This window comes from Apteryx rowi, unplaced genomic scaffold (assembly GCF_003343035.1).
Source record: "Apteryx rowi isolate R43461 unplaced genomic scaffold, aptRow1 scaffold_85, whole genome shotgun sequence".
Classification (NCBI taxonomy): Eukaryota; Metazoa; Chordata; class Aves; order Apterygiformes; family Apterygidae; genus Apteryx; species Apteryx rowi.
Window position 1 is genome coordinate 2,429,207 of NW_020451149.1, and position 17,433 is coordinate 2,446,639.

Here is a 17,433-nt window from a genome sequence, read left to right on the forward strand (position 1 = left end):
CAGAATACTGTGTATTTGTGGTCGTCTAAGGGTAGAAGTAAGGTGAGGTCTCTACTAAAGGAGCTGTAARGCTGGAAAAGCAGACAGGCTTTCAGGTAAGTGGGTTCCTTTTTGAAGTTTCTGCCTGACACAGAGGGTGTGATGGTCAGAAACTGAGGCTTGAGGTCCAACTCACAACCCRTTTCATGGTTGCAAGCAGTGGCTCTTGTCACCAGCTAACACATCTGTCTGCAGTGAAGGGCGCAGAACCTGGGTGCTCCAGGAGTGGAGTCACAGCAGCTGATCAGCTCTGGCTCTGGTGCCCTTACCCTCTAGGTGGCAGCCAAGCTATGTCCCAGCCAGGCTGTGACAAGTACAGCTGGCCTGCCCTCTGTGCCAGTGTAAACTGCTCAGTGCTAGCTGACATTGCTCATGCAGGTGGCCCCTGAGAGGGGCAGAGTGGTGGTCACTGGTCCTGAATCCAGTGCAGGTGGGGTCAGGGACTAGTCCAGTCCTCTGAGAAAGGAGTTTGGCAAGGTCCTTGGTTGCCAGGTTTCTTCAGAGTGGAAAACTGTCCTCAGTTACTCACGGCCGTGGTGCTGGTCTCATGTAGGATCCAGCTCTTAGGTTTTCTGTGGCCACTCAAACACATGGTCCCTGGCAAGAAAGAGAAGGCTGGGCCCACACTCACTTGACAGCGTGGGTTTGGCTTCTGATGCTGTCATTTTTGCAACCCTCTTCCATATATTTCCAGCTCCCTAGAATGTGATTGTGAGCAGTGCATTGCTGTGAGAAGGGTATCTGCCTTGCCTTGGCAGGACAGCAGTCTGGCATAGGTTTTGTTGTCCTGAGAGACAGGATCTTAATGAAGACAGCCRCTAAGAGGCCACAGAAACAAGTAGTTTTGTGAGTGCTGGAACAAAAGAAGCCTGGCTTCCAGTGGATTTCTGTCTCATGGTCAATTAACTTTGTAAGTGAATTATACAGTGTGCATTTGTCACTTCCTAGAATCTGTGAGTGAGAATAAACACACTATGTGTGGTCAAAACTTTGACTAGAATTTGTGCCTTACCCAACACCAGAAAATCCATGTAGGTGAGAACTTTGTATTGTGTGGAGTGGGTTCCCTGGTGCCTTGCAAGTTGCAGTTGTCAACTGGCTCCTCGCCTGGTATGTTAGTAATTCTGCTGTCCCTCATGGACTTTCTGACATCTTTTCATGGTTCTTTTCACACTGAGTTTCTTTGCTCAATTAAGAGCGTGAAGAAGGTCTCTTTCCTCTACCTATTTGCCTTATGTCACATAGTGTTCAGGAATTTAATAACTCCTTGGCTCCAATTTGATTGAAGTAAGTCAGTGGACTCAAAAGGTGTGGATGTGGGAAATGGGGGGAAATTAGGCACACATGCATGTACAGAATGGGCACAGAATCCTTGTACTCCTGCAAAAACAGACTAAAGGAGTAAGGAAGAAAGGAACACCAGGCATATGGTTACTAACTTTTCCTTTCAGAAGAAGAAAGGAGTAGAACAGCAGCTGTTTTTTCACACCTCTCTCATGTTTAGGTGGCAATAAATGGTGCAAATTTGCAGAATGTCTTCATGCTTCTCACCCTGGAGCCTCTGCTGGTCAGAAGCCCTTTYCTGGTACTTCATGTCCGCAGGAGTAACTTGGTTGGTGATGCTTTGAGGGAGCTGAGCATCCATTCAGACATTGATTTGAAAAAGCCTCTTAAAGTAAGTCTTCTCCATTCCTTCAGCACTCGCTCATCCAGCTGACATTTCTGCAGCCCTTCTGCCCTTCACACTACCACTTCAGCAGTGTACATTGGCTTCTCCATGTCTRGAACACACAGGAAAACTTCATCTAGTCAGTAGAGGGTTGAGTCTTTCTCCTCCCTGACCCCTGGGATGTTTTGGCAATGGTCGGTTAACAAAACATGTAGAGTTTGCTTTCTGTTTTGGGGGAGTTTTCCTGGTGTGTCTACTATATAAGGGAGAGGGGGAAAAACATTTCTCTGTTATGATGCAATGTCTTTTTTGCCATTCTACAGGAATAGGCCACTCACAATAGGATGTGTTTTACCCCTTAGAGGTTGCTACAAAATTCATGTCTGCTAGAAGCAGCTGTGGTAACAATTGCTTGCAGAAGAGAACGGTTGTGTTGCTGCTCCTTTTGTAGGAAGGACAAGTGGCTATTTATGATTTAGTTACCATCCATCATGAGAAAAATGAGGAGTTAAACATTTTTCAGAATACCAGATTTGCTGGTTCCTGTTCCCTTTCCCTCTCTACAAACAAAGCACTGAAACAGGCTCATGGGCTGAGGTGGATTTGGTTATGTCAGATGAACTGCCTTGCATAGCTTCCAATTAGAAATACATCTGATTCACTCAGTGGTGTCATCTCTGCATCCTTGTTACTGACCAGCTTTTCCTGCAGGTCATCTTTGATGGTGAGGAAGCTGTTGACGCTGGAGGGGTGACAAAGGAATTTTTCCTCCTATTGTTAAAAGAACTGCTCAACCCCATCTATGGCATGTTCACTTACTACCCAGAGTCAAACCTGCTGTGGTTTTCAGACACGGTGAGCCCTTGCCCTGTATACACACTGCTTGAATGAATATGCTCCATTTGAGTGACAAGAGAGTTAGTGGCAACTGTGGGAAAGTAATGATCTTCCTCCCATTTTCCACCCACGACACAATGTGAGCTCTATTTCCAGTCAGCATAAATTAGTATAGGTCTATTAACTTTAACAGAACTGTGATAATTGTGCCTGTTAAGAAATTGGCTCTTTCTCTTTATTCTTATTCCATAATAAAACATGTATTAAGTATCAGATGACAGTTTATAATGGAAGGGTTAATAGAACTCTCATTATCATGAATGTGATAATCATGTGCTGGTTTACAGGACCAGAGGCTTAAGTTGTAATGACATTAGAGTTCTGTGCTTCCCCTGCTATTCACATAATTGSAATCAATCCACTTATTCATGCATTACTATCACCTTCAGGGTCTAAACTTGTTAATGCTTTATGTCAGGGAGCTCCTAAAAGGCAGGAAACGTGGTTTGTAGCGAAAGTTGGTTTGTTTTGGAAGGGTGTGAAGTGCAAGTTCTCTGCCTGTCAGATAGCATTATGCTGGAGGTGATGGTTTGTGTCCTTTTTTCTTGCTCTTTCTTGCTAGTAAGATGGAGAACTATGTTGTCAGTCTCCCCTTCGGGTGTAGCTGCTCTGGTGGGGGTTCATTTAGTGCATTAGTTATATTTTACGAAGAAGGAAATGACATGGTACCTTTTGTAACTTGCAAACAGTATTACAGAGCAATTACTCTTCATGTTCATGATGTAAAAATAGCAGTGTCTTTTGACACTAAGAAAAATGACAGTGTAAGCACTGAAAATATCAGAATCACTTACTTGCAACATTTAACAAATATAGGCAGAACCGATTGTGACTGACATCTCAGTGTGAGAGTAAATGTGGGAAGGAATGAAGACCAATATACCAACACCTACCTGTATTTGCTTAGGTACTGCTATGGTTATGCATAAGTTTTTAATAGAAAATAGGATTGGGGGAGGAGGTAGAGGTGTTGCATGTTTTCTTGCAGTACATAGATGGCAAATGTTGAAGCCTCATTGATGTCTAAATCCAGAAAAATGTAATAAGAAAATAAAAGACAAAAAAGATGGAAAGCAGCTGTAGCTATTTGAAGCTGTTTCTACAGCTAATCATGGCTTGCAAAGGTAATAGATCTTGTTTCTGAAGCCTCAATCCTGTGCCACAGTCCAGCAGGGCCAGGATCAAGGAATTCGGGACCAAACTGGGACCTGATGGGAGCACTTTGCTTTTGCTGCAGCTGAGAAAGTAGGGGCCAGCTTCTTAGTGTTATCACCTCATGGGGATAAGGGGTACTGTGCACTGCACCAGTTAGTGTGTCTCATCAGGATTTCTGTGCATGGTTTTGAAGTGTTTTGTAGAACACAACTGGTTTCACTTGATTGGCATCATATGCGGTCTTGCAATATACAACTTCACCGTGGTAGACCTGCACTTTCCCTTGGCTCTGTACAAAAAGCTCTTGAATGTGAAGCCGTGCCTAGAGGATTTGAAGGAGCTGTCCCCTACAGAAGGAAGGTATGAAAAACAAAAGGGCAGCCATTCTGGGAATGGAAACCATCCATCTGGGAACAAGAAATGCCAAACTGGATAATAGCTGTTCAGTAAGCCACCTCCTGATCCATTTCAGTGACTGATTAATTTGGGGGCTGTGATCCAAGGAAAGTACTTAGGCACATGAGGAATTTCACAGGAGCCATCTCCTCTCCCACAGGCTGTCAGGCCTGTGTACTCAAGACTCTAACCCCTGCACCCACCTTCCTGACCCCAAAAAACTGGGTATCAAAATGTCCAAAAGATACCTACCATACATCTTAGAAAGCAGGGAGTGGGGGCCTGTCACTCCACAGTGTGATTGCATGCAGGATCCCAGATCGTGGCCTCAGCCTCTTCCCCCGGCCAGGCTTGGATTAGTGAGCAGGTCTGATGTGTGTTTCATTATGTAGCCCAGGATGGGAGCTGTGTGGGGGATGTATGTGTCCCTGTGGGCAACTCCTCCTCTGTTGTCCTCTCCTTGGACCACCGTAACTCTGACGTGGTCCTATGCTAGAAAAGAAGTTGAACGGGGTGAATGAATGGCTTTTCCTAAACAGGATATTGAAYGTTTTCTGCATAATTGCATGGGGACTTTTGTTCCCTCTGACACTGAGAGGTTAAGATCACATTGTCTGACTGCTGTTTCCTTTTTTCTTCTGAGCTGCTGTCTGATTTATCAGCACAAAGCTGCAGCTGCCTTTAACAATAATGAAGTAAAACGCCAGGAAGACAGCAGCAGGATTTAGAGGAATAGGAGAAGAATAATTTGAACATAATGGGGATAGAGATATAACTTCCCACCATCTTTACTTCCTCCGTTTCCTCAGACCCTTGTGTGGTGTTTATACTATCTAGCAGTCCTTAAGAACTAGAAATGTAAGTCTGTTCTGAGGTCAGAATCATTGATGGRGTTCCTTATATGAGGTAGGTATGGATTATATTGATAATTTATGTAGAGTGGCATTTATCCTGCTTCTAACAAAACATCTCTGTGTTTGGGGCATATTTCTTTCTTGCCCCTTCAAGTGACTCAGAGTTTCTCTCTTTTGTAATCCTATTACCCAGATGTATGATGTTGTTTACTTTTGCTGATTTTCTTTTCCCCTTTAAATGTATGGTTTTCTGAATCTCTGATTTTTTTTCTCTTCTTTCCCTACCTCTCTTGTAGGAGCCTTCAGCAGCTTTTAGATTACCCTGGGGAAGATGTAGAAGAGACGTTCTGCTTGAATTTTACAGTAAGACATATTTAACATGTCAGTGCTGTGGTTGTTTGGTACAGTTGAAGCCCATCTACTTATTCATGTATATTGTAGTTTATTCCTAAGTATGCCTGTAGCACATCTCATACATTTCAGAAACGTTAAAATTCTTTGCTGGCAGCTCCCTTTTTCTTGTTTATGCGGTCATGAAAACTCAGCTAATGAGTCGATAAGCTGGGTAGTTTTCAAAATAGCCGTGTTGTCACTGTGGCACATGATTTAAATGCCYGTGTCCGACTTCTCGGCCACAAGACAATAAGAAGTAGATTCCTAAGTCCCCCTTGAAATGGAAGTTAGGCTTTGACATCACTGAGTAGATTCTTGGAATGTTAACACAATTTAGAATTTTCCTTTCTGTCATAATATTAATATTTTTTAACTTAAAAGGTTGTAGTGAATGTGCTTGGTCAGACTTTCTTAGAAACAAAATGCTGGAGCCTACTGCTAGGTGACAGACTGAGGTCTGCATTACTGTGCTACTAGGGTGGTAGAAGAATTTGTTTCTAGCTAGTAGCCTAGAGACAATAGTTTCTATAATGGAGTGTTGATTCCCCAAAATTAAGAGCCAAATCTTTATGTATATTAAAATATTAGGTAGGTCCCTCATCATATGCAAACATGTAGAACCTTGCAAAGAAATACAGCATCTTTATTTGTTTCAAAGTCCTGATGCTCTAACAGACTCTGAGTGATGGGTTAATCTTGGGCCTGGTCTGGGCTTGTGGCTGTCTGTCTGGGGCTGGCCTGAAGTAAGAACAAGGTACCGGAAAGCTCTACTATACACTGTGGAGAAAATACTWGCTGAGCTGGGAGAATGTTGTCCTCTGCCTTGTTTAATAAAGGACAGCACATAAAATGAAGTGTCTTGTATCAGACTAATGTCTGGAGTCATTCAGACCTGAGTCTGACTGTGTCTCATGCAGGTCAGAGCTGCAGTTTAGGGTGAGGTAATGAAACCATAATGATGGTGATAATGAAAATGCAAACTATTTTAAAAGTATACCTTTAAAGTAACCTGGTAGAATTTTCTCCAGATTCGCTTTTCACAGAAAAGGGCATTCTCAGTCTTTCTTTCTTCCACTTCCTATCACATAATACATACACACATACAGACACATATGCTAAAGCCTTGAAATAAATGAATAACTGATCTCCATGTTTGTCAAAATCTGTGGCTCTTTTGTGTATGGCAACTTGAAAATTGATCCTTTTGCATTTTCTCCATGTGACCAATTGTGTGTGTACTGAGTACATTTGTGTTGGTGCCATTCTAGGCCAGGCACAAGCAGCAAATTGTCTGTGGTCATGCAGTCTTGTAGTGAGAACAGATGAATTAACATACTTACCTCCCACTATAAAAAAGGGAGTCCTTTTTATTGTCAGAGCATGTGGTCTTTAGTTAAATATAGTTTTGGTAGTGATCAATCCCTTTTTTTCCCCACAAGAAATTGATACCTAAATACCTAAAATACCTTTTGCCAGGTATGACAGGTATTTTAGAAAAATACCCAAAAGGGTAACTTTGTTCCCTTCCAAGTTTGCATTTAGGCTTAATAAGAAGTCATACAGCAAACATAAATGATAAAAAATGGTGAAACATACAGGGCATTTGCAGCAGAGAAAAATTGCTTTGCATATGCCCTTTTCTCTGGCCTCTCTACTGCACCCTTCACATACCAGTAATCAGCTGTGAAAGAGGACCTTGTATCTTTTTGCAGGCTCATGGCCTGGAAAGTACTTTTGATAAAACTAGTTTTCTGTTTTTGTATAGATCTGCAGGGAAAGCTATGGTGTGACGGAGCAGAAGAACCTGATTGAAGATGGAGACAAAATTCTGGTGCAGAAGGATAATAAGTAAGTGGAGCATATGTGGGGATGGACTCAGATTTGCGGTGAAGTCAGACACAATGGCACAGGAAACTTGGCTGAGATGAAATTTGGGAAGAGCATTAGAAATTACTATGAGCAAATTCTAGGACTAGTTGTTCAAAATTATTACACATCCATGGCCCTTACATAAACAAGAAGGTTTTCAGCATCTTTCCACCCATGTTTGGAAAATGTCCTACACCCTTTTGAATGCATATCTTCCCTGTAAAAGACCTTCACATGCACCCTTAGCACAGCTTGCACATGGTAAATAGAGATTGCAGCATGATTTGGGCCCTTGAAAGTTAATCTCCCTGATTGTGTTTACAGGAACTGTACGTGACCAAAAACCAAAACTGAGACTAGCAAACTTGTTTAGACTATTAATTCTGGAGCAGGAAGCACATTCCCTTGTGTATGCCTGATAGAAGAGAGGACCACCATCCCTGATTAGGGACCCAAGGCACTATTGTACATAAATAGACTCCTTTCCATTTGACTGACCCCCTGAGAGTTATTACCAGCACAGTTACCACTTCCCCCCCTTTTTTTTTCCCAGCTGCTGAACTGTTTTCTTCTTGTAATCCTGTAATTGGATTTCTACAAATGCCTTTCTTTCTTGAAGCAGCATTCAAATTCTTTCTCTGCTGGCAAAACAGTGTGATCCAGTGATTAGTCAGCAGCATGGTTAGGGGCTTATACTGGGGCTGCTGAAGACCTTGCTGGCAAGCCTGGAGATGAAGTCATTTCCTATTAATCTGATTATTTAAAAAGGTTCAGATTGTGTCTAAAGCCATTTTTGTAACAAAAGTATTGTCTATTACCTTCTTAGCTACTTCGCTACTGCACAAAAGGGTGCATGTTTACAGCTAGATAGCAGCCTCCATGCAAAATCCAAGTGGAGGTGGAGCAGCATAAGTCTGTCTCCCTGCAAAGAGAAGGTGGGCTTCAGGTAAATAGAGGAGAATTTCACCTGCACTTGGTACAGTGAGGTAAAAATGAAAATGCCAGTGATAGTCTCCTTTAGGCTTTTAGGTTGGCCATGTTCACTCTAAAGAAAAAGGCCATTTTTCTACTGTGTGCCAGATTTGCCTAGGGGGAGGAACAAAGATTTTAGCTCAGAGCAAATGTTTGGGAAGAGCATCCACATTAGCTCCTGCAACTTTTAAGTCAAGATAGGCAACAAGAGAAGCAAATCCATGAGGAGAAAGGCTAGTTTGCAGCTGCACCAGCTTAACACATTCCAGAATGTAATTGCTTTGTCTTGACCAGAGTTTTGAACTCAAACTGACCTCTAAATCCAAGTCTAGACACAGCTGTAATTTCGTCTACCTCGCAGTGCTTAATGACTTCCTCCACCCCTGGGTTTGGAGGTCAGGGGACCAATTTGCTTCCCTCCTGGCCTCAGTAGTGTGCTGCGTACACGTTTTTGGACACGGCCCTTCCTACTTGAAGAAGGTTCACCAGGAACTGAAAAATTCACAGGGTTGCTCTCACTGAAAAATGCCAAGTAGGAGATGCCTGCATTCTCCCTTTCTCCTTTAGAGTTTATATTGGGTGTTGCAACAGAAAATGTTCTTGATAGAAGGTTCATAACCATAACACTCAGAGAGGTATTAAGCGACAGTTAAGTGCTCAATCAGCTTGAATTTCCCTTATGTTCGGGTGACTATTGGGAAAATGGCAATAAAACAAATGCACTGGATAGTAAATCCCCCTTTGCTATATGGTTTCTTATTCCAAGTTTTCRTATTCGTCAGTCTGCCTCTTTATTTTTGTTTTAAGGTTTCTCACCCATCCCGTGCTGCTTTTACACAGCATATGCCATGAGAATTCCTCTACCAAAAGGTCAAAACATTTCTTTCGATTGTGGCTTCCTCAGTTGGAGATTGAGATATTGGACTCTGCATTTTTTTTCTTGACCTGCTTAGCTTCTGATTGCAAGTGTGAGCTTCTCTCAAATGTCAGGCAAAAACCCACGCAGGCTAGTTTCGTGTCTGTTTGCCACATTACGCAGGCTGATGCTTTATCATCAGGTGTAAACAAAGGGGAAATATTTTAAGTCATTGCACGAATAAAATTCTAGTGTTGCACTCAAATTATGATGCCATAAGAAAAGGAGAGTATAATAAAGATGCTTAACTTCCTAACAAAATCCAGAGACGAGAGTTTGGCTGAGGCCTGCCACAAGTTTCTGGCCAATGATTACAGGACATTGTTTTTATTTTAATGCTATTCTTGGGAACCATTGAAGCAAAACAAGGTTGTCATTCTGAGAGGAGTCATTCTCTTTGCCACGTACTCCAAATGCTGATCAGCACAAGTCCTGGATTTGTTTAACTAGAGTTTGAAGGTGAAGAGATGGTTTCTGTCCCCTGTCTCAGCTTGCTGAGAGTACTTTTCTTGCTCTGTAGCAAGGGGAATTCCTTGAGAATTAACCTGATTTCTTGGTTCATTTTGCTTCAGGGGTGGGAGGGAGGGAATCGGCCCTGCAGTTTCAGACCAAGAGTTCGGAACAGGATTTCCTCGGTCTTGCATCTAAGCTACTGCTTTGGTTTCAAAAGCATTGAACCYCTGGCAGGACTCTCAGTGAAGACTGAGTCAGCTGCAGCTGCCTCTAAAAATCACAGGGTACCTAACTAGGGCTTTATGAGGCTCTTGGTTTTGGACCTGGCAGTCTTCTGGGCACCATCTGTTTGGTTTGGCTCCCGCTCCCTGGCGGAGTGCTGGCTTATGGCATCTGGCAGTTGGAGGTCATTGCAGATGTGCAGGCAGCCCTGTGCTGAGTAACCCCCAGCGCCTGCAGGCTGAGAAGAGCCATACGTTATTTCCTGCACGTCCTAAACGTAGGGTTGCAAGAGCTGAGCCAAGGGTGGACGTGTTCGTCTGGTGACTGAATCCTGGTATTTACTTTACACAGTCTCAATGGAGTTGTGGGCTCCATGGAGAAAAAGGCTCTGTTGCTGACAGCTCCCCAGTGCTTGGAGTCACCCTGGCTCACTCCTGGCCCTGTTGGCAACTGGATGGGAGGCCACCGTGTGGGTATATTGGTAACGCACAGCCTGGGACCTCCCTTGCTGCCGCTGCCAAGTGTTAAGCAGACGCATGGCAGTACTTGTTGCCTAATTCTTTGTCCGTGTTACAGTGACTCAGCTCAGTTGGAGGAAGGAAGTGGGGTGAACCTGCTGGAGACTGATGTATGCAAGATGCATTATAGGCAGAAACATTTAATTCTGGCCTACTGAACAGTTTGGCTATTTTATGTTGAATACTTAGGAGATTTCCTCTTTAATCCCTGTCAAGCATGCCTCTGGCCCACAACTGCTCTGTAGGAAGACTAGCCGTGCCACTGCTCAGCCATATGAATAAAAGTGCTTTCCTTTGCCTGCTCTCTCTCAATGCGCTAGGGAAGAATTTGTTGAAGCCTACGTGAATTACATCTTCAACCTCTCCATCCATGAGTGGTACACGGCCTTTTCCACTGGCTTCCTGAAAGTGTGTGGTGGGAAAGTCCTGGAACTCTTCCAGCCCACAGAGCTCAGGGCCATGATAGTTGGAAACAATAACTACAACTGGGAGGAACTGGAGGAGGTAAACTTTCCCTCTTGCCTTATGTTTCTTCTTTTTCACAAATACCAGGATGGGGCAGTTGGGTGAGATGGGCACTAGCCTGGAACATGAGATGTGATAAACCACAGATGTCTTTTTCTGTATTCCTTGTACACCCTGCCATCACTCACATGAAAGCTCCTATTTTACTGGGCTCTCCTCCTTCTGATAAAGCTCAGGGAGGGAAGTGGGGATGAGAAAGGATAGAAGAGAAGGCTTTCCATCTGCTCTGTTTAGGGATGAAGCCTAAGACTGAAGGGAAGAGACAATATTGGGGTCTTTACCCAGAGTAAAACTCACTCCAGTGCACAAAGGGAAAAAGTAGAGAGCCAAGGGCTCAGAGGGGAACCTGGACACTGAGCAAGAGTTGTATCCTCTCAAAATGCAGAGATCAGCGAGTTGCTTGCTCTGCCCCAGCCTCAGCAGTGGAACTGGCTTTGCAATGCAGAATGCATGATTCTGTCCATGAGTCCAGCCTGTGAACAGGCACCCCAGGATTCCTCTCTACACTTGTTAATTAGTCAAATAGCTGGAAGTGTAGCACCTTCCTCTTGCGTATTGCTAGGAGAGCCCTTTTGTGGTTCTTTGAGCTGTGGTATTGCCCATGACACATCCTGTGCTCTCTTTCATGACTGTCAGACRTGGATCTGACATCAGATACCAGGAGAGATCAGCTCTGGTTTCTGCTTAGTCTCTGCTTTCTAGTGCGAGGTGAAATGATGTGACTTTTTGATTTTAACAGAGTGCTGTCTATAAAGGAGACTACACTGCGACACACCCAACTGTGAGAATGTTTTGGGAAACCTTTCATGCATTTCCCTTGGAAAAGAAGAAGAAATTTCTCTGTAAGTATCTTGTAGTGATGTAGGCTGTCTCCTGAAATTTGAAAATTGGATGTGTGTYTGCCCAGCTCCAGGGTCGCTGCACTAGCTGCTAGAAGATGATCCAACCCAGACGGCTAGCCCCTGAGTTATCTACTAGTCAGATAATCTTCTGCTTTCTCCCTCTATTGGTTTTCTCTTCTTTGTTCATTTTCACCCTCAAAATCCCTGCATTTCTGCCTTTAGAAGCATGTGGCATCACTGAGCTGATCTCTGCAGCGTGCGATCCAGTGCAGTCTCTCTCGCAGTGAGCGTGGCCTCTGCACATGTCGCCAAGTGGTGAATTCATAAGCAGTCCCCAGTGCCCTTCTGCAATCTGGTTGCTTCTTCTGCAGGCTGAGTTTGCAGACATTGCTGCACTCCTACCGGGGGCAACAGGGCAGTTGTGGGGTAACAAGTGGAGAAGCTCGTGTATCAGGTAGCAGGAAAATGGGGCTGCGCGTTGGAGTGAGCAGGTAACAGATGGCTGCCCTCCGGTGGGTGCTGTGCTGAGAAGGAGAGGAGAGCCCCTGAAAAAACGGCCTCAGGGAGGGCGCGCTCTGCATTCAGCAGGGCACATGGACACAGTGTGTGGCCGTGTTTTCCTTTGAGCGTCCCAGCCACCCACAGATCTGAGCTGCTGGAGGGCACACTTTACTTGGGGACAAAATGGGAGGGGAATAGAAATACATAGTTTTAAAGGCAGATGGTTCTGAGTTTGTTGCTACAGCTGACAACTTTTGTTCCCTTGGGGATGGTGTTAACCTGGGAAAGAACTGAAAAGAGCCCATCTTTATTTTGGCCTGGTTTTGTTTCCTATTCTTGTACCCACTAATCTATATCTGTTTGGAAACAGTTGGTTCCAACCACAGAGACGGAGGCGTGCTGAGGAAAGCACTTTTCTCTTGATACCGTTGACAGATTATTCAGCTTTAAATATTCTAGATGAACTTAGCTCCAAGAAGTGATGTTTAATCAACCGTTCAGTCCTCAGACCTTAATTTACTCCTTAAACTGACCCTTGCAGAGTCCCTTCCTGTTCTTTTACCCCTGCCAGTCCTAGAGAGCAGCCCTCGTCCCGGCTCTCCAATCCTCCACTGAAAAGTGCCTGTGCAGTCTGAGTCTGCGGACGGAGGAGAGGCATTTTCCTGAGGACAGCAGCAAGCCTTGGGGCTGGTGGAAAAAGAGCTGAGGAATCACCCATGCTGGGTCCCCAGCCCTGAGACTTTGTTCTGGAAAACTAGTGTGTCCTTTGAAGACCTGAAAAAGCCCCCCCCACCCTTGTCAGCCTCCTGCGAGATGCGGCGGGGTAGGACATTGGGTCTTGCTATCTGCTTAAAAAATACACTCCGTGGCATTTGCCCCCCACCTTAGTCTCAGGACTCACTGTGATGCTGCAGGGCTGCAAAGCACGGTCACATCAGCACACTCAGATGTCCCCACTGCCCTGGCAGACTCCAGGAGGTGCATGTCTGTCCGTCCCGCACTGCAGCGAGGTCCATGCGAGGGGCAGGCCTGGCGCCAGCCTTCCGCCAGGCAGTTGTTCAGATGGGCCCGTTCCTCTGAGCCTGAGACCGTGGCTACTTCAGTGCGTCGTTGGGAGAGCTGAGCCCAGCAGTTTGGCTGAGCTGGGGGGCCACCATCTCATTACTGGGCTAGGCCTGGTGAGGATGGGGAGTAGGTGCAAACCTGAAGTAGTTGCTGTCCTCTTACTGCAGCGGTTTGCTTGCAACAAACCCAGCAACGCATGGCCAAACTTTTGATGGTGCAGCTCCTCTGCCTGCAGCTATCTTTCATATCAGCACATGCTTCAAGGAAGATGTTGTTTTGGGAAAGGCTGTAGGGTAAAACCCAAATTTTATTGCCCTTGCAAAGAATAACAGATGGCTTCAGAGAAGTGTAAGCTGAACCACCAGCCTTGCGGTGGCTCGTGACCCTTCTTCTAACACGAGGTGGACAGGGAGGAGCTGAGCATGTTCGTGTGAACCTGGGCAGCTGTGAGTGAGTGGTCACAGCACTGGACCTTTCCTCTGGACGAGGATCAGGGCAGTGCTTGAGTCATTTATGGTCTCCATGGCTGTGTGCTGCCCTCCAGCACAGCACTCCTCCCTGGGGCGAGTTGCCGCCTTTAACAGACACACTGGCGGACGACTGCTGAAGAGGCACCCATGTTCCAGTTAGGTTTTTTTCCCAAACAAATGAGCAGCAAACCAGTTGTCCTGCATGCTTGAGCTGGACAAACTGGCCAAAACGTGCACACTGAGACCAGTGGCTGTGGAGCGATGGAGTCTGCCCCGGGCTTCAGCTTGCCCGCCCTAACCCACCTGCCTTCCCTCTGCTTTTCCCAGTGTTTCTGACGGGCAGCGACCGCATCCCAATCTACGGTATGTCGAGCCTGCGCATCGTCATCCAGTCCACTGCCAGCAGTGAGCAGTACCTGCCTGTGGCTCACACCTGCTATAACCTTCTGGACCTGCCCAAGTACAGCAGCAAGGAGATCCTCAGCGCTCGGCTCATCCAAGCCATCGATCACTAYGAGGGCTTTAGCTTAGCTTGACCGGTAGGGAAGAGACACAGACGCTTGGGTACGGAGGAAAGAAACAGTGGGGTTGGCTTTATTTTTGTAAGGGAATGGATCGTAACATTTTGGGGAAAAATATAAGTAATAGTAATAATAGTTACAGATGATGCAGAGTCTCAGCCTGATGCTGTCAGCATCTTCTGGGATTTCAGCAGGGAGAGACTATTGCTTTGAATTTTTTCTGATCCACTGAAGGAAATCAGTTCAGTGGGATTTTTTGTTGTTTCCCTTCTCACTTCACACCACTGCCTTCCCAGCAACTCCTTGTAGTTTGCTTTTACTGCYCCTGCACACACAGACTTACCTCTCCTTTTAGTCCAGTTTAAATATTTTGATGTTCTTTGCATTTTAGGCTATGGTGGAAATTCAGGATGAAACAGTGATCTTCTTTTTGAAAAGCTGTGATTTTTCCCTATCCTTTTTTCCTCCCTTTTTAATGCAAGCTGGTTCTTGCTTGCTTTGAATGGATATATCCCCTCTGCCCCTTGGTCTGGGCAGATGGGTACTGGGCTGGGATGTCATTTGTGACCTCCCAGTACAGTATATTTGTTATGGTACATGCTCCGCCTTCTCGCACCAGGCTGTCTCACGGTGAGTACGGTGGTTTGGGGGTTGGCTTGTTTTTCTTCTTTTGTCTCAAATTTTGTTCCCAAGCAGTATCTTCTTAAAAAAGCCTCAGACTCCTCTGGAGTGGGGGTTGTGTTCGGGCTTTTGGAAGAACAAACCGTACCTATAATAATGGGTTTCTCAAATTGCATCTCTCTTGTATTGTGTTTCTATGTTGGTAAGTCTACAAGATAGACAGGGTGGGCTTAACTGGGTCCTGTTTTTCCATCTGAACAGACGTGTTGTTCCAATACAAGGTGAGGTGGCTGCTTTTACTACTGCTGCCTTTTTCCAGAAGTCGTGCGTGTGTGTGTGTGTGTGTGTGTGTGCACACGCGTGTGTGTGCACATGTGTGTGTTTGCAAGCTCTCCAGTCTCATGAGGTCAGAGAAGAAGAAATAAGCATGAAACCTACATTCATGTATTAACCCTCTCTTCGGAGATTGGTTTTATTTTTGCAGTTGGGATTATTTTCTGGGGTTTAAACTGTTTGAGAGGAGCCCTTTCACTTGTCAGCGATTTTGCCTGCTAAGTGCTGGGGGCCTCTAAAGGACAATCTATATGAATTAGATTGGAAATGTACATTAAGAGGTGAGTAGGCAAAAGCATGAACTAAATATATCCTATAAGATCAGAGAGCCTTTATCCTCTTCACTCCGATCCCATCCCCCATTAAATGAAGTTTGAATGATCCCCCATTTTTCAAGTCTTGGTGTAAATCTCATTTTAAGCATATGGTGGTTTTGGAATGGACTTGTTATTAGGACATACAGTATTTATGCACCATGTTCAATATATAATATTGAACTTTGCACCTCGTAACAAAAGGTTTTCGGCTTCTGGATTTTTTTTTTTTTTTTTTTTTAAGACAAGCTGGTGGCTACACTGAGAGCCCTTCAGCCTCTTTATAATACAGCATTAAAGACAAATATACAATTATAGCAAATGTTTATTTTCTATGTGTGTGTACATAGTTCAGTATTATGCAATAAATTTGATGTCTAATTCAGACAGAATGGCTGCCTTTGTGTCGGAGGCAAAGGAGGGGCTGAAGGGAGGTTGGAGCAGCTCCAGGCGCAGGGTTTGGTTCCTCTGCCTCCCCAGCTGGTCCCCAGCACGCTGCGGTGCAGCTGCRCGCACCCGTGCCAAGGGCTCCGCGTGCTCTCCTGGCGCCCTGCCTGGGACCCCAAGGCACAAGTCGCTGCTGCCCCCCGTTAGGGCTGGTGCGCTGGTCGCCGCCCCGGGTGTCCCACATGCACCCAGGGTCACCGGAGGTTTTTTTACTCGTTGATGGACGGTGCGCTGTTAACTGGCGGTCCGGCACCGATACCTGTGGGAGCCCCACCGGCAGCGCAGCGGGTAAGCCACCGTGCTGGGCGCTGGCCAAGTGTGCGCGTGYGYGTGTGTGTGTGTGTGTGCGCGCGTGTGTGTGGAGCCACCAGGCAGTTTTGAGCATGGACGTGGCTGCCAGCGCCGGGCCAAAACCGGCCTTTCGGCCAGGGCATGTTGCCCCAGTTGCTTCGGGAAAYCCAACAAACGAACGGATCCCAAAATGGAGAGGAATGGGGCAGATGGCACCCTCTTGGCAGGTTGTGTGAACTGCAGTGTGTGGATCCAGAAAAAAAACACCAATAAGTTAGCCTGGTGGTGCATGCCCAGGTCAACATCACAGTGGGACAGCATTAATTTATTATTAATATTAATGTTAACATAGTGTGTTAATATATGATTTCCATAATACAATCTTAAGGYTTCAGGTCTCCTGAGCATCTGAAAGAATGGCTCTGCTTATCTTTCCTTTAGCAGTGCTTGTAAATACATTGTATTCAGGTACGGTTAATAAGGAGGTAATATGTGCATATATATATATCTGATTTTCTGGCTTATATTTGTTTTCAATTAATAATTTGAAATTAATGTTGTTTATAATATAGCATATATTTATAATATACAAATATAGTCAATATATAGATTGTATTAAAATATGTATTTAAAATTTTTGTGTTATATGAACAAGATGATTGATTGGAAATGAGAAGTGAAATGGAAATACTTTGCTCAGAGTCAGGATGCTAGGAAAAAATGGCAGCCACYGAAAAGAGGATCTTGGTGGTACTGGTTAAATGCCAGCCATGGTCAAGAGTTTTTGATCAGAAAGTTAATTTCAAACCAAAACAGACCCCCCCCCCAGCCAGACACATGCACGCGCACACACATGTGCGTACACACATGCATGTACATACACACACGCGTGTATATGTGTAGATATATATATGTACACACACACACACACACACGCACACCCACACATCCACCCCTCGCCCCAGTGCGCCTGATGCTTTGGGGGGGGCCCTGAGACAAACATGCAACCCGTGCAGTGCAGCAGCAGCTCAGGACATGGCAGATAGCTGCAACTGTAAAAACCCCCAACCAAAAAAAACCCTCCCGCTCTGCCTGTGCCTTTTGCCCTCCTCGGGGCCGGGCTTTCCCATTTGGAGCTGCAAAGCCCCAA

At 45.2% G+C, this 17,433-nt stretch overlaps 1 protein-coding gene across 10 annotated transcripts in view; it reads left to right on the forward strand.

Moving 5' to 3' along the window:
• The window catches only part of HERC3 (HECT and RLD domain containing E3 ubiquitin protein ligase 3), a 53,882-nt gene extending 38,038 nt beyond the window's left edge, over positions 1–15,844 (forward strand). For 6 of the 10 annotated variants that reach the window (XM_026090121.1, XM_026090120.1, XM_026090119.1 and 3 more), the window contains 8 exons: positions 1,544–1,714; positions 2,420–2,563; positions 3,954–4,120; positions 5,307–5,373; positions 7,169–7,251; positions 10,674–10,857; positions 11,618–11,720; positions 14,084–15,844. In XM_026090121.1, the coding sequence (XP_025945906.1) occupies positions 1,544–1,714; positions 2,420–2,563; positions 3,954–4,120; positions 5,307–5,373; positions 7,169–7,251; positions 10,674–10,857; positions 11,618–11,720; positions 14,084–14,292 (1,128 nt within the window). In that variant the 3' untranslated portion in view covers positions 14,293–15,844. Of the gene's footprint in view, positions 1–1,543; positions 1,715–2,419; positions 2,564–3,421; positions 3,513–3,953; positions 4,121–5,306; positions 5,374–7,168; positions 7,252–10,673; positions 10,858–11,617; positions 11,721–14,083 lie in introns of those variants that run through there. The other 4 variants (XR_003257567.1, XR_003257569.1, XR_003257568.1 and 1 more) reach the window with 4 other exon arrangements.
• Positions 15,845–17,433: the final 1,589 nt, after the last annotated feature.